Source organism: Xyrauchen texanus, chromosome 24, assembly GCF_025860055.1.
Source record: "Xyrauchen texanus isolate HMW12.3.18 chromosome 24, RBS_HiC_50CHRs, whole genome shotgun sequence".
Taxonomy (NCBI): Eukaryota; Metazoa; Chordata; class Actinopteri; order Cypriniformes; family Catostomidae; genus Xyrauchen; species Xyrauchen texanus.
Genome location: NC_068299.1, coordinates 42,144,623 through 42,157,966, shown reverse-complemented (window position 1 = coordinate 42,157,966; position 13,344 = coordinate 42,144,623). Strand labels below are relative to the sequence as shown.

The 13,344-nt window shown below is 39.5% G+C and overlaps 1 protein-coding gene across 1 annotated transcript in view; it reads left to right on the top strand.

Moving 5' to 3' along the window:
• Positions 1-13,344, top strand: part of LOC127617779 (stonin-1) — a 139,014-nt gene that overhangs the window by 45,114 nt on the left and 80,556 nt on the right. Inside the window, exons 6-9 of the mRNA XM_052089852.1 lie at positions 11,605-11,643; positions 11,786-11,887; positions 12,064-12,184; positions 12,480-12,517. Of these exons, the coding sequence (XP_051945812.1) occupies positions 11,605-11,643; positions 11,786-11,887; positions 12,064-12,184; positions 12,480-12,517 (300 nt within the window). The remainder of the gene's footprint in view (positions 1-11,604; positions 11,644-11,785; positions 11,888-12,063; positions 12,185-12,479; positions 12,518-13,344) is intronic.

The following is a 13,344-nucleotide window of genomic DNA, read 5'->3' as shown; positions in this document are numbered from 1 at the left end:
GTTCATGTGTGTGATTTGATTTGGCGGGAGTCACAAGGCTCTCTAACCAATCATGTTGAACACAAACTGTGGGAAAATAGCGCAGTAAAAGTACAGTTACAGCACTTAAAATGTACTCTATTAAAAGTAAAAGTATACCATTTTACAGGAACGTGAGTATTTGTAATTTGTTACTTTACACCCCTGGTTATGATGCTGCACCAGGGGTATTGCTAGACTTCTGTGTCATCCGGGGCTTAGCCCACAGGCAATATCCTTCTTCTTTCAGCTTCTCCCGTTAGATATTGCCACAGGGGATCATCAGTGATCTGCATATTTGACTTGGAACAGGTTTTACGCCGATACCCTTCCTGATGCAACCCTCAGTGGCTAGGGGACTCTCGCTCACACCTATGGGCAATTTAGAGTCCCCAATTCACTTAACCTGCATGTTTTTGGACTTGTGGGGGAAACCAGAGCACCTGAAGGAAATCCACGAGAACACGGAGAGAACATGCAAACTCCACACAGAAAAAAAACAAAGGATGTGCTTCTTTTAAGCACACATTGTAAGTGTAGTTTACAATTCTGACATTTTTAAACATTGAAGGATAATTTCAAATGCTGTCACTTTGACAGCTAAAAAAGAAAACCAATTTAAACTTAGCACATCAGTTTGATTTAATCCACCCTGCTTTACATAGTTTCACTTCAGCCAAGTGACTCTAAGAAAACGGCATGTAATGCAAAATGACATGAAAGTAAATAACACGCTACTTCCAAACAGGAATTATGTAATATAATGATCAGGGTATAAAAATGGGATAAAAACATATCATGATGGAAATTTTACAAGTCAGAGTGACTGAAAATATTTCATTGTAATGTAACCTCTGGCCTCTAGTTCTTTTAAAACTATTAAGGGCTTTTTTCCTTTTATTTTCCTGTTATCATTTGTATCTTCCTTTGTGAAAATGGTAAATAAATAGCCATGCATTTCTCTCTCTCTCTCTCTCTCCCTAGAATATTATTATGTTAAAATGTTTTGGCCACCATCTCTGAGCTGCCGCTCTTGGCAACTGTCCAGTTCTCCCCTGATTTGGGATTGCAGCTGCTGATTTTTCCTCATAAAGTGCAACACTTTTTCTGACAATCGACGTGCTGTTTACCATATTAAATACTTACATTAAAACAGAAGTTGACACACATAGTAAAGTAATCCCAGCTGGCCAAATGACTGTACATAACAGTTACTTTACTGCAACGTAATCTGATGACCAAACATTCATTGTGTCAATGTAACTGGTTAAGTCATGACAACCGGAAAGTGAAATGTTGTGGATCAAAAGAGTTGGTAACCAGTTGGTAAGTTTTGCTTTAATTGATTATTTTATGGCCGGACATGCAGCTGAATCTCCTGCCACTAGCAGAGGAATCTGAACTCCCTCCATATTTCTTGTAGCATTAGGGTGTCTGAGTAATACAAAAATACAGCAAACCTGATTTACTGTGCAAATGTAATATTTACAACAGCAGATATTTCACCATATGTGTAAAATTCCTTCCCAATGTTATTAACTTTAAATATTTTCATACCACAAGAAGTTAATTTTACCTCAAAGTACAGTGATTTTAGAGTGGTACAATATTGAACCACAATCATTAGCCTGCATTAATCATGACAACTACATATACTGTACATGAATTGCAGGTATTGTGTGTGAAGCATTATTTGCACTGTAAATAATGTTGAAAAGTCTTTACCAGGCTGTCGTCACCTGTACAGATCTGACACTGCAAACACAGATGCGTCATGGGCACTTCCAGGGGTTTGTGTCATCGACAAGTGCCTAGAGTATAATGGATGGCCACCCTGTGGGATTAATCTAATCACGGTAGCCATCCATTGGGGGGGGATAATGGGGATGTGCATGCCATCCAGCACACTGCAAACTTGTGGCACAATGTGTGCCAAGGAATTTCGTTGCACAATTATTTTTTGTTGTCATTTACAATTCTTATTGATTCTAAACTCAAATCAATACAAACAGCACATGAAAACACAGAATCAACTTTCATCAATATATGTGGGGTGAAATAACAGGGTGTGATTTAACTTCTCTGGTTAAATTAATGGAAAGGCTTTGCAATGGCAAAATGGGGGCAAGAACTTCTTCCAGGGAGGGGCTCTCTCAGGTGGAAGTGACCACTGAGCCAAATGTCTGAGACCGAACGCATAATAATAAAACAGAATCTTGGATAGACCTTGCCCACCCCTATCAATCGGCCTATACAGCTTATTCAAATGTAATCTGGGGCGCTTACCACTTCACTATGCTATCAAATTTATTGAAAGAGAGGGGGACATCTATAGGGAGTGAATGTAGCAGGTAGTTGATTTTTGGAAGTTTAATAACATAAATCTTCCCAATCATTGATAAATGTAAGAAGCCCACCAGCCCACATCACTCGAAAACCTTTTTATTAAATGGTCAAAATAAAAAAAACACGAAATCAGACAAATCTTCTGGGTATAAAATACCCAAATAATTAATACCCTGTTTGGGCCACTGGAAGGCATCAGGCTGAAAGGCAGTTACTGGGCAGTATGCCGTCAGAGCCAAAGTTTAGGATTTAGACCAGTTGACTCTGTATCCTGAGAACTTTGAAAAGGAGTTAATAATTCTGTGGAGGCAAGGCATAGATCTAGTAGGGTCAGAGATAAAATATCATCTGTGTAAAGTAGAAGCTATTGCATTTTATCATCGTTACATTGGCTGACTGTTAAATTCCGTATTAATTTAAAAATTATGTTAACTACGTACAAAGCTTTGAATGGTCTAGCTCTGCAGTACTTAAGTGATCTTCTACCACACTATATTCCATCACGTTCATTATGATCCCAAAATTCTGGCCTGTTAATAGTTCCTAGAATATCAAAATCCACAAAAGGAGGTAGATCCTTTTCATATTTGGCTCCTAAACTATGGAATAGTCTCCCAAACACTGTTCAAGATGCAGACACACTCCCTCAGTTTAAGTCTAGACTAAAGACTCTATTTAGCCAGGCATACACCTAATTTTTCCTCCAACCCACAATTAGGCTGCTTTAGTTGGGTCTCCCGGAACCAGAAACACTGATCATGATTTATAACTCTGCAATAAATTGAATGGCATCTATGCTACTATTATTTTATTTGTTTCCCTGTCTCAACCTCGGGACTCCTATCCTGAGGTCACCAGATCCGGCTGGATCCAGCACCATTCCTGCTTTTTGTTGGACTCCACGGCTACGTGTTGCTGAATGATGGCTAAATGCAGCTGGTGCCAGCCAAACATCACTTCAGACTATTATGATGGACTTCAGAGGATGAACTGATGCCAACTCCAACCCTAAGACATGGGATACTTCATATGCCATTGTCTGAACCTTGGATTTAGGATGGACCTCACCGAAATTACCAGCCAGGTTAAACTGCGTTTCACATCCCTGATCTCTGCCTGCATCACCTCGGTCTATTGATGGACTACGATCTTGAAATGGAATGCATAGACTAACAATTGCCAACAAAAGCCTTCATCAGCCAATTAACAAGGACAATTTCATCTATATGAACTTCTGCAATTAATCCAGGATGGACTTCAAAGACTGTGGTCATTAATCTTACAGTTCAAACACAATCAATGTTTAAACACTGACCCTTAACACTTACTTAGTTTAATAATTTTAAACCATTATTTGAACTATACACATGTAATATTTACATTATATTCATGATGTTAGTCAGAGGGGAACTGGCCCCCACAGTGAGTCTGGTTTCTCCCAAGGTTATTTTTCTCCATTAATCAACATCTTATGGAGTTTTGTGTTCCTTGCCACAGTCACCTTCTGCTTACTTACTGGGTTTTATTAATACAATTATTATTTAATTACTTATTTTAAACACGATTAACAATTGTATTTTATCTAATTACACAATGATGATTCATCGACATTATAGACATTACAGTTTTATCTTCTGTTAATGCTGATCTTCTGTAAAGCTGCTTTGAAACGATGTGTGTTGTGAAAGGCACTATACAAATAAAATTGACTTGACTCCCGCCATCACCCATGGAAAATCCTCCTCCTTTTTTATTGCGGCTGCTAATGGTTCCAGGGCAATACAGAACAATAATGGGGAAAGAGGGTGCCCCTATTCAGAGTAAAATAATCTTAAATGAATCCATTAATTTGTACCGCTGCTACAGGGTGTCTATAAAGTAACTTGATCCAAACAATAAACGTACTCCCAAACCCGTACATTTCCAAAATCTTAAAAAGATAATCCCATTGTACCATATCAAACGCCTTTTCAGCATCAAGAGTGATGGCAGCGACCAAAGATTGATCATTCACTACTGACCACATTATATTAATGAAACACCTAATTTTATCAGAAGAGCTTCAGCCCTGAATAAACCCCACCTGATCTATTTGTGTAAGAGATGTCATAACTTTACTTAATCAATTGGCCCGAATTTTTGACAACATTTTTACATCTAACTGGATCAGAGAAATTGGAAGGTAACTCTTAAACTCGCTTGGATCTTTGTCTTTTTAAGAATCAGACTGATCCGGCTTGTGTCATGGTTGGCGGAACTTTCCATTCTTTAATGATTCCGTATAAACTTCTAATAAATGTGGAGGCAGTTCTGTAGCATAAGATTTGAAAAATTCAACAGCAAAACCATCTGGCCCCGGAGCCTTGCCTGTAGGTAAGGCCTTAATTACCGTAGGAACATTTTATCCATTTTAAAGTTAAATACTTCCATCTGGTGCACTTTGAGAGCAGAATTCAGAGGCTAGTGTTGTGCTCTTGTAAACAATTTTGTGCTCTTAAAGCTGCAGTAGGCAACTTTGAAATAAATTGAATTGTGACAGACAGCGCACACAATTCTTCCCCATAAACATGATGCTCTTCACCCCCAGCCAGGGTTTAATTGACAGCTGTTCAAAAACAGAGCCAAGGGCTGCCTCACCAGAAGCGATCGACTAAAATTAGCTGGATTGACACCACCCGACCCACATTTTTCACTCAGAGCTGGAGTCTGTGGTGCTAACTAATCTCTCACAGGGCCTCATTTAACCCAGACACCATGTTTATATAGAATACATTTTTTCTTCTATGATTATTCATTTTCTGTTTTATGTGTTTGTGGCAGGGCAGAGGGCGGGGCCGGGTCATGATTCTACACACCCGGTCCCTTATCAGGCTAATCAAGCCTCTGAGAGGGATAAAGGCCGACTGCGGAGGATGGTGCAGGAGAGAGAGATTGTTTACAGACATGTCCGTCATGTGTGTGTTTTGTCTTTTGTTGAAGCTAAGAGCACTGCTGCGTGCCCATTAAATTCCCCTACCTGAGAGGAGCAACTGGTCTTCGTGTCCTCCTTATCATTCACGACTCTTCACACTGGTGCCGAAACCCGGGAATCCAAGTACGCCCCATGGAGCCCTCCCAGTTGGCCGAGATCCTTCAGTCCCTTGCCGGGATGCATCAGACACACCAGGCAGAATCAGGCTGATTCTCTCAGGATAGGGAGCCCCCGGCATGATGTACATCTCCCCGTCTTTGCTTGGGGGAGGGAGTGCCCTGAAGGAGTACCAGCCGCAGAAAGCGTTTCAGCGGCTGGTAGGGGACTCCTCCGCCCCTGGCAGCGGCCCTGACCACTCCAGGCGGTCGGTTAGGAGCCCCTTCTCCCCTCGTGGTCAGCGGCTGTCGTCCGCTTCCAGGCGGCTGGGCTCCTCATACCCCGGCAGATGGCCGCAGCTGCTCCGTTGGGGTGGACGGTTGTGGCGAGAACTCTACTACGGCGTATCCTTCCCGGATTTCGGCACCAGTGTAACGTAGTTCAAGGGAAAGGAGGAGGCGAGAACCGGCTTGTCAATATAAATAATATTTTAATATAAAACTTAAACAAAAGACACACCCACACATATGACGGACATGTCTGTAAACGATCTCTCTCTCCCGCACGAGCCTCTGCAGTCGGCCTTTATCTCTCTCGAAGGCTTGATTAGCCTAATACGGGACCGGGTGTGTAGGATCACAACCCGGCCCCGCCCTCCGCCCTGCCACACCCTTATTTCTCATGAAGAAAGACTTTGAGATTCTTTTGATCATCTCCACAGAAATAGAGCAGGACATCTCCTCGGTCTCGCTGCTACACTGTAACACTGCATGAATAAACCCACAATAACCACGGACATTTGCCATTACATGGACGTTAAGTGAAACTGGAGCACTTTGCGTTCATAAAATCAACACGTTTATACTTTTATATTTTCACGGGAGTTTGGCGCAAGTCTCTGTAGATGGCGTGCACATCAGAGCACTTGAGAAGGGAGCTGCTCTTGTGACGAATGGGGTGCGGAGTTCAACTGAATAAGACATAAGCGCTTTGTCCTACGTGCATGAGACAGCATGCAGTGAAAGACGAGGCTGAATCCAGCTTCTTAATCAACTGTTTTTATTCAGTAAACGGGCCTCGGTGCTTCTACACTACACAACTCTATCACTGGCGAGTGAAATGTTAATGTTTACTTGTTGCCAGTGGCTAATAACAGAAGTTATTTGGTTGCATAATGCGAAATTTACTCACATATGCAAGGGATTTACTTGCAATGTAGAGGGCTGGACGTTACTTACCTCAAAGGTTTGTCGTCCTCCTCAACCAAATAACATTAGACGGATCCAGTGCATATATCATATAACGTTAGACGGATACTGTGCGTATATCTGCGAGTGTGTGCGCGCGTGTGAGTTCACAGCAACGGGTGAGGAGCTGACTGATGCACGTGAGAGAGCGCAAAACACAACCCTTTATTTTGTGGTATTATGAGAAATGCAAAAATATTTTAGATGAGAAGTGTAAAAAAAATTACATTCATTATGAGACCGTGGCGGGGCAAATTAGACTGTGACGGGCTGCCAGAGTCTAGTCAATTAATGGGAAATACTGCATGTCGATCCACTTATATGAGAAACACCCAATGGTTCACTCACCCATTGTTTGTATAAAAGACAGTGCCTGTTTTGGAAATGTAAATACTTTGCGACCGTCCTTCACTTCTATTCTCAGCTTGGCCAGAAACATCAATGCAAAAGCGATCTTATGCTGAGGCAAGAGTTTCTTGCATTTCCTGAACCGATCGCGTTTCTCTCTTGTCGAACCCGCAAAGTCCAGGAACAAGAAAATATTATGATTCTTCCAAGAAATCTTTCCTTTGTTCCTTGCCTGGACACAAGATCTTCATCGGATGACCTCAGAAATTTGGCCAGGATTGATCGGGGCAGCAGATCTCTGAGGTGGAACTCTGTAAGCTCACTAGATTTCTAGCTTGTGGCCTGTTATGTCAAGCAGATTCGCGAAAAGCTTATCTAGGAATTTCACCATATCTCTGCCCTCCTCATGTTTAGGAATTCCAACAATTCTGACATTATTCCTGCGATTATGATTCTCAAGAAGTTTTCAAGAATATGTTCCAAATCAACTTTGGTCGCTGGTGGATTAGCGGATAATTCCCTCTCCGATGACTCCAGATAATCGATTCATTTCTCAACATCTGTCACTCTTGTAACTAACTCAGAGAATTTTATTTCCATCTGCGTAATCAATCAACGTATTACAGCAAGATCCTCCAAGTCAGCAAGAACCTTCGTCAGCATCACCGAAATGTAGTACAGATGACGCTGGATCTCCTCTACCGCCTCCCAGCCAAACCGAGTCCCCTGTCGGGGCTTTCTTCACATGTAAGTGTCTTTTAATGTCTCCAGAGCCTGAGGATTTTGACTTTTTTGTCGTGTTTTACCTCAAAGAGCAAATGTGTAACTGGGTTTATCGAATTTCACCAGATTATAACGTAAGAATAATAAAACATTTAGCCAAATATGCAGAGCTCGCATTTACACGTCTGCTTGTACACGTCTGCGCTAAAGATTATATTATTATTATTACTACTGCTACTAATGCTACAAGTACTACTACTACTACTACTATTATTATTGTTATTATTATTATTGTTACTATTATTCTGACTACTACATCTACTATTATTATAACTATGATTGTTTCAAATTGTCTTGATTTCACTCAGTGAGTATATATCCATATTTTTTGCTTCTCTCTCTCTCACTCTCTATCTCCACATCACCAGAAAAATGTCATTAATGATAATGATTACTATTGTACCACACTAAATTTACCTATTGCTTAAATGTATTACTGTACCTGTATCCACTACTACTATATCTATACCTCTACATATTTTGTTGTTCCTTTTTTATTTATTTTTATTTTTTTATTTTATGTATGTGTGTCTGTGTGTATGTATATATATATATATATATATATATATATATATATATATATATATATATATAAGATCCTCTAAGACAGCCACAACTTTCGTCAGCATCACAGGCATGCTCGCCAGTTGCCGCTGCATTTCTCCCACCGCACCGTCCGAACCGAATCCCTGATCTGCAGCCTTATCTGAGGTATCAGCTTGAGCAGATAAGTGTCTTTTAATATCTCCAGAGCCTGAGGATTTTGAATTCTTTGACATGTTAACTTCAAAGAACAGATATGTAGCAGGGTGTATCGAATCTCACTGGTTTATGACATAAAAATAATTAAAAACTAGCAAAGTGTGAAGAGCTCGTCATTCACACGTGGAACTCATGGCATCACGTGGAACTTCTCGGAGCACAATTTAATTGGCCTCCTCTACATTTGGCAATCTGTCCATTTTTCTTTAATAGCTGTGCACAAGCATACACACCAATGGATGGTCGTCTTACTAACCCCAAAAGTTTCCCCCACTACTCTGTACTCGTCGCAGGTTGCTAGCTTGTATAGGACAATGGCGATCCACTTTCAGGTCGGAACCGGTGGCCAATGGCAACATGCGATTTGCGCAACGCAGGACCAATGAATTGGCACAGCATTTTGAAAGTCAGCTGTGTCATCCTAAAATATTGCAGCCAGAGATTGTCTGTGACTTTTCTCTCCACCACAGCCTCCCAGAACGCCCTATTGCGTGGTCTCTCTAAAACCCATGGGCTTCATCGTGTAAGGGCAGTTCTTGCTGTCCTATCACATAAGCAACTGCAGCATTTCGATGTCGTCTTCTGATATTTCCTTATATTGCTATTATTTGCGAAATTAAAATGATTGTTAGCTGGCCAAATTTCAATTAATTGTCTCAATACATTTTACTAAGACTTCTGTAAAAAAAATGGGGACATCTGGGATGTGAAAGGTATGCAATTTGCGATATTCACACAATTCTGTATGGAAATGGCTCAAGGGCAGATTTATTTTCTGCTAAAACAAAATATTTGAAGAATAACATCATGACACACACCGTTTCATCAGTAAAAGGTTATTTGAATGGAAATGAGCAGGAGACAGCAAATTTAGCAAAAAAAAAAATGTTGATTTTGTTTTTTTCACATTTTCACTTTGTCGAAAACAGAACAGCGCAAAAAGTGGATGGAAACTTAGTTATAGTCTGATTTATTCACGATTCTAAAAACATCTGTCAGAGTTGATGCAAAGTGAGTATACAACTTTGATGTGCAGTTTTTTATTAGAAAATATCATTTAAAGTTTAGTTTATGTATAGTTTGATATCTTACAGATCCCTACCTTTCATTTGATATTTATATTTATGAATTTGTTCCATTTTTAAACACTTTGTTTGGCAGTTTAACATTGTGACCTCTTGCTGAGGACAGGTTGAGTTAAATGTGCTTTCTAGTAAAGAGCATGCATTTTAAATATTCAAATGAACTTATTTAAAAATAGAAGTAATAAGTGCCCTAATTTTACACATTTCTTTTTTCAGTATTTTTATTGTTATGAATTTCTTTCTTTCTTTCTAAGACATCTTTTGTCCCTTACCTCAAGAATCAGTGAAATAATACTAGATTTAGAATAAATAAATTAGATTTCAGTTTGTTTGTTATCAAATCTTATCGTATGCTTTCATAACAATCATGAGTCACATGGAATAATGTATTAGACTTCTGAATGGGCTATATGCATGGAGCGTTAATTACAACTTCCGGAATAATATCAGCCAGCTCAAAAACTTCCGGGGAAACGTCACTTGCTGTAGCGGCATATTCCATTTTCTGATAGACAGTGTAAATAGCATGTACAGCGATATCAATCTTTTTTTTTTAATAGTTAGGCCTAACAGTTATTCATTTGTTTAAATAGATTATAAAAATAAGAGAACGAAATGAAAAAGAAGTTTAAATTTCAGCGTTGTGAGTGGACGACAGCTGGGCACTGTTGCGTCCCTCAATGTTCATCCTCAGCTAAATTCAATTCGGCTATTCGTTTTCAAACTTACCCCTCCGACGACCAACAACGGGGGGCCTATAACCTGTAGCATGGTGCTATAACCTTTGTTTCTCCCCTCTTTGCTGGCTCACTAAGTGACAAGCAGATCTTTGCAGAGTCAGGAATACTTACATTACTTAGGCAGGATATGGCAATAATGGTGGACAGAGGCTTTCTTAAGTTTGACTGTGTGCCCTGTAAAGTGAACAGGCCTGCATTTCTTTCTGGGAGACCTCAGATGCCAGCACATGAGGTCAGGGAGACCCAGGCTATTGCACATCTGAGAGTGCATGTTGATTGCCTTATTCACCGTTTAAAGAAACACAAATTCTTTGACACGGTTATCCCCTAAATATGTTTGGTAACATTAACCAGCTCTATGTAGTTGCATGCCTTCTGTTAAATTACCAGAGTGGCCCACTTGTAAAAGCTTTGTTTAAATAGATGCATCAAGACCAGTGCGCAGTTCTGTTTAGTATTTAAACAATTTTACTGTTGTTAGCTACTGTTTTTGTTCAGTGATAAAGAATGGATTTACAGCTCTACAACTTCATACAGGGATCTGTTTTTTTCCTTCATTTACAGTTTCATGCTTCCAGTGTTTTTTTGAAGCTTGAAGAGATGATCACCATAAACTGCCACTGCATGACATCACTGAGCACAACATTTTCTCACAATTTCTCCCTTTGTGGTAAGAAAAAAAAAAGAAAGCCAAATTGGGTTATTTATTTTTGGGTGATCTATCCCTTTAATTGTTTGTACCAGATATTCTTTTATTTACTGTTCTTACAACCTCCGCGGCTGTATGACATGCTCGTTCAAATAGCATGTTACGACCGTCAGTCACCGTTTGCGGATATCTTACAATTGAATGGGAAAAGCTGTAAACTGACCCATATATGTCGCAAAATTGTCTGTGTCTTCTCTTATAAAACAGCAATTTTATAGTGGTAAACTCCGAACATAGTTCAGTGTTTAGTGTGAAACATAATGGACAGGCGTGTTTGGTTTAAATTAAGTTATTAGCTTTTTCCTAAAAAAAACGAGTTTATTAACTACTATGGAAGGATCTCCTCTATAGACATCCATTCAAAAAGAACGGCCTCTGGTCTTCTCGTCAGTGTACTGCCGCGTTCCGCGTTGTTTTGCAATCCCGAGGAAAACTCTGTAGAGTAGCTCTGGTCATGTGAATTAAAGCGTCAGATGGAGTTAATTTGCTCGTGTGACAGTCGAGTGAACGCAACATGCTCTCAAACGCTAATACTCTGGTAAGTTTCTCTTAATTTACCCTATAATTCAACTTTAACTTGACGTGTGATCAAATAATCAACAAAACTTTACTGATTAGTTAGTCTGGAAAATGTATTTCACCCAAAAAACAGTAACTGGCTCTTTTCTTTTATATTTCAGCCAAAGCTGTATTTGTCTATCATCGACGATGTTATTGAGAGTATTAGAGAGTTATTTTATGACGAAGGAGTGGATGAGAGAGTTCTGGATCACCTGAAACAGGTGCGACTAATTCAGTCACTATATTTATTAGAGGCGTTCATTTAAACGGACTTCTGAATCCTGTCAATCATTATGAATATAAAAGCAGCTGCTTACGTCACTATAAGAGAACTCAAACATGTGCTGTTGAGATGGTAGTGACCGTACTCTCTGCATGTGTTGTTCTTGTGTTTCAGCTCTGGGAGTCAAAGGTCATTGAGTCTAAAGCCGTGGAGGGTTTCATCAAAGACCGCAATCCATCTAATTTTGTTCTGCAGCTTCCGACAAACTTCAGTCAAACTCTTCATAAACCCACCGGTCAGTTCAGCTGCTCACATCAAATAACACACACACACACACACACACACACACACACACACACACACACACACACACACACACAGAGCGAACAGTTTTTCTTTTTTTTTTTTTTTATCCTTGGTGGAAAACGGTTTAATTCTGATTTTTTGTTGAGTCATTAAAATCTTACTGTAATGTCTTTTGTCTTTAAGATATTGCTCTTAATCTGTTTTGTGCCATACATTTCAGTTTTACAAACTCTTCAAGTCCGTGTTGGTTCTGAGATATTTTTTCTTTTCTTCTCTCATGCCAGTTGTCATTCCTGCGGCTCACAATATCACTTCTAAAACTGTAAGTCAATCGACATCATGTTAATGAAATCGGATGATAAACATACTGCTGACATCTGTATATTTTGTTGGATGTATTGAGAGAATATTGGAGATTTGATCATGTTTTTCTGATTATCAGCAACATAACATTTTACATTTAAAGTGCTCTATTGTGATGGTTTTTAAAGGGTTATAGTTCACCCATAACATAAGTCAAGTCAATTTTATTTGTATAGCGCCTTTCACAACACACATCGTTTCAAAGAAGCTTTACAGAAGATCAGCATTAACAGAAGATAAACTATAATGTCGATGAATCATCATTGTGTAATTAGATAAAATGGCAAGGAACACAAAACTCCATAAGATGTTGAATAATGGAGAAAAATAACCTTGGGAGAAACCAGACTCACTGTGGGGGCCAGTTCCCCTCTGACTAACATCATGAATATAATGTAAATATTACATGTGTATAGTTCAAATAATGGTTTAAAATTATTAAACTAAGTAAGTGTTAAGGGTCAGTGTTTAAACATTGATTGTGTTTGAACTGTAAGATTAATGACCACAGTCTTTGAAGTCCATCCTGGATTAACTGCAGAAGTTCACATAGATGCAATTGTCCTTGTTAATTGGCTGATGAAGGAATGTTGGCAATTTAATGATATTCGATTTCAAAGGGTGTAGTCATTAGACCGAGGTGATGCAGGCAGAGAACAGTGAGGTGCATCGCAGTTCAACCTGGCCGGTAATTTCGGTGAGGTCCATCCTAAATCCAAGGTTCAAACAAGGGCATATGAAGTATCCCATGTCTTAGGGTTGGAGTTGGCATCAGTTCATCCTCGG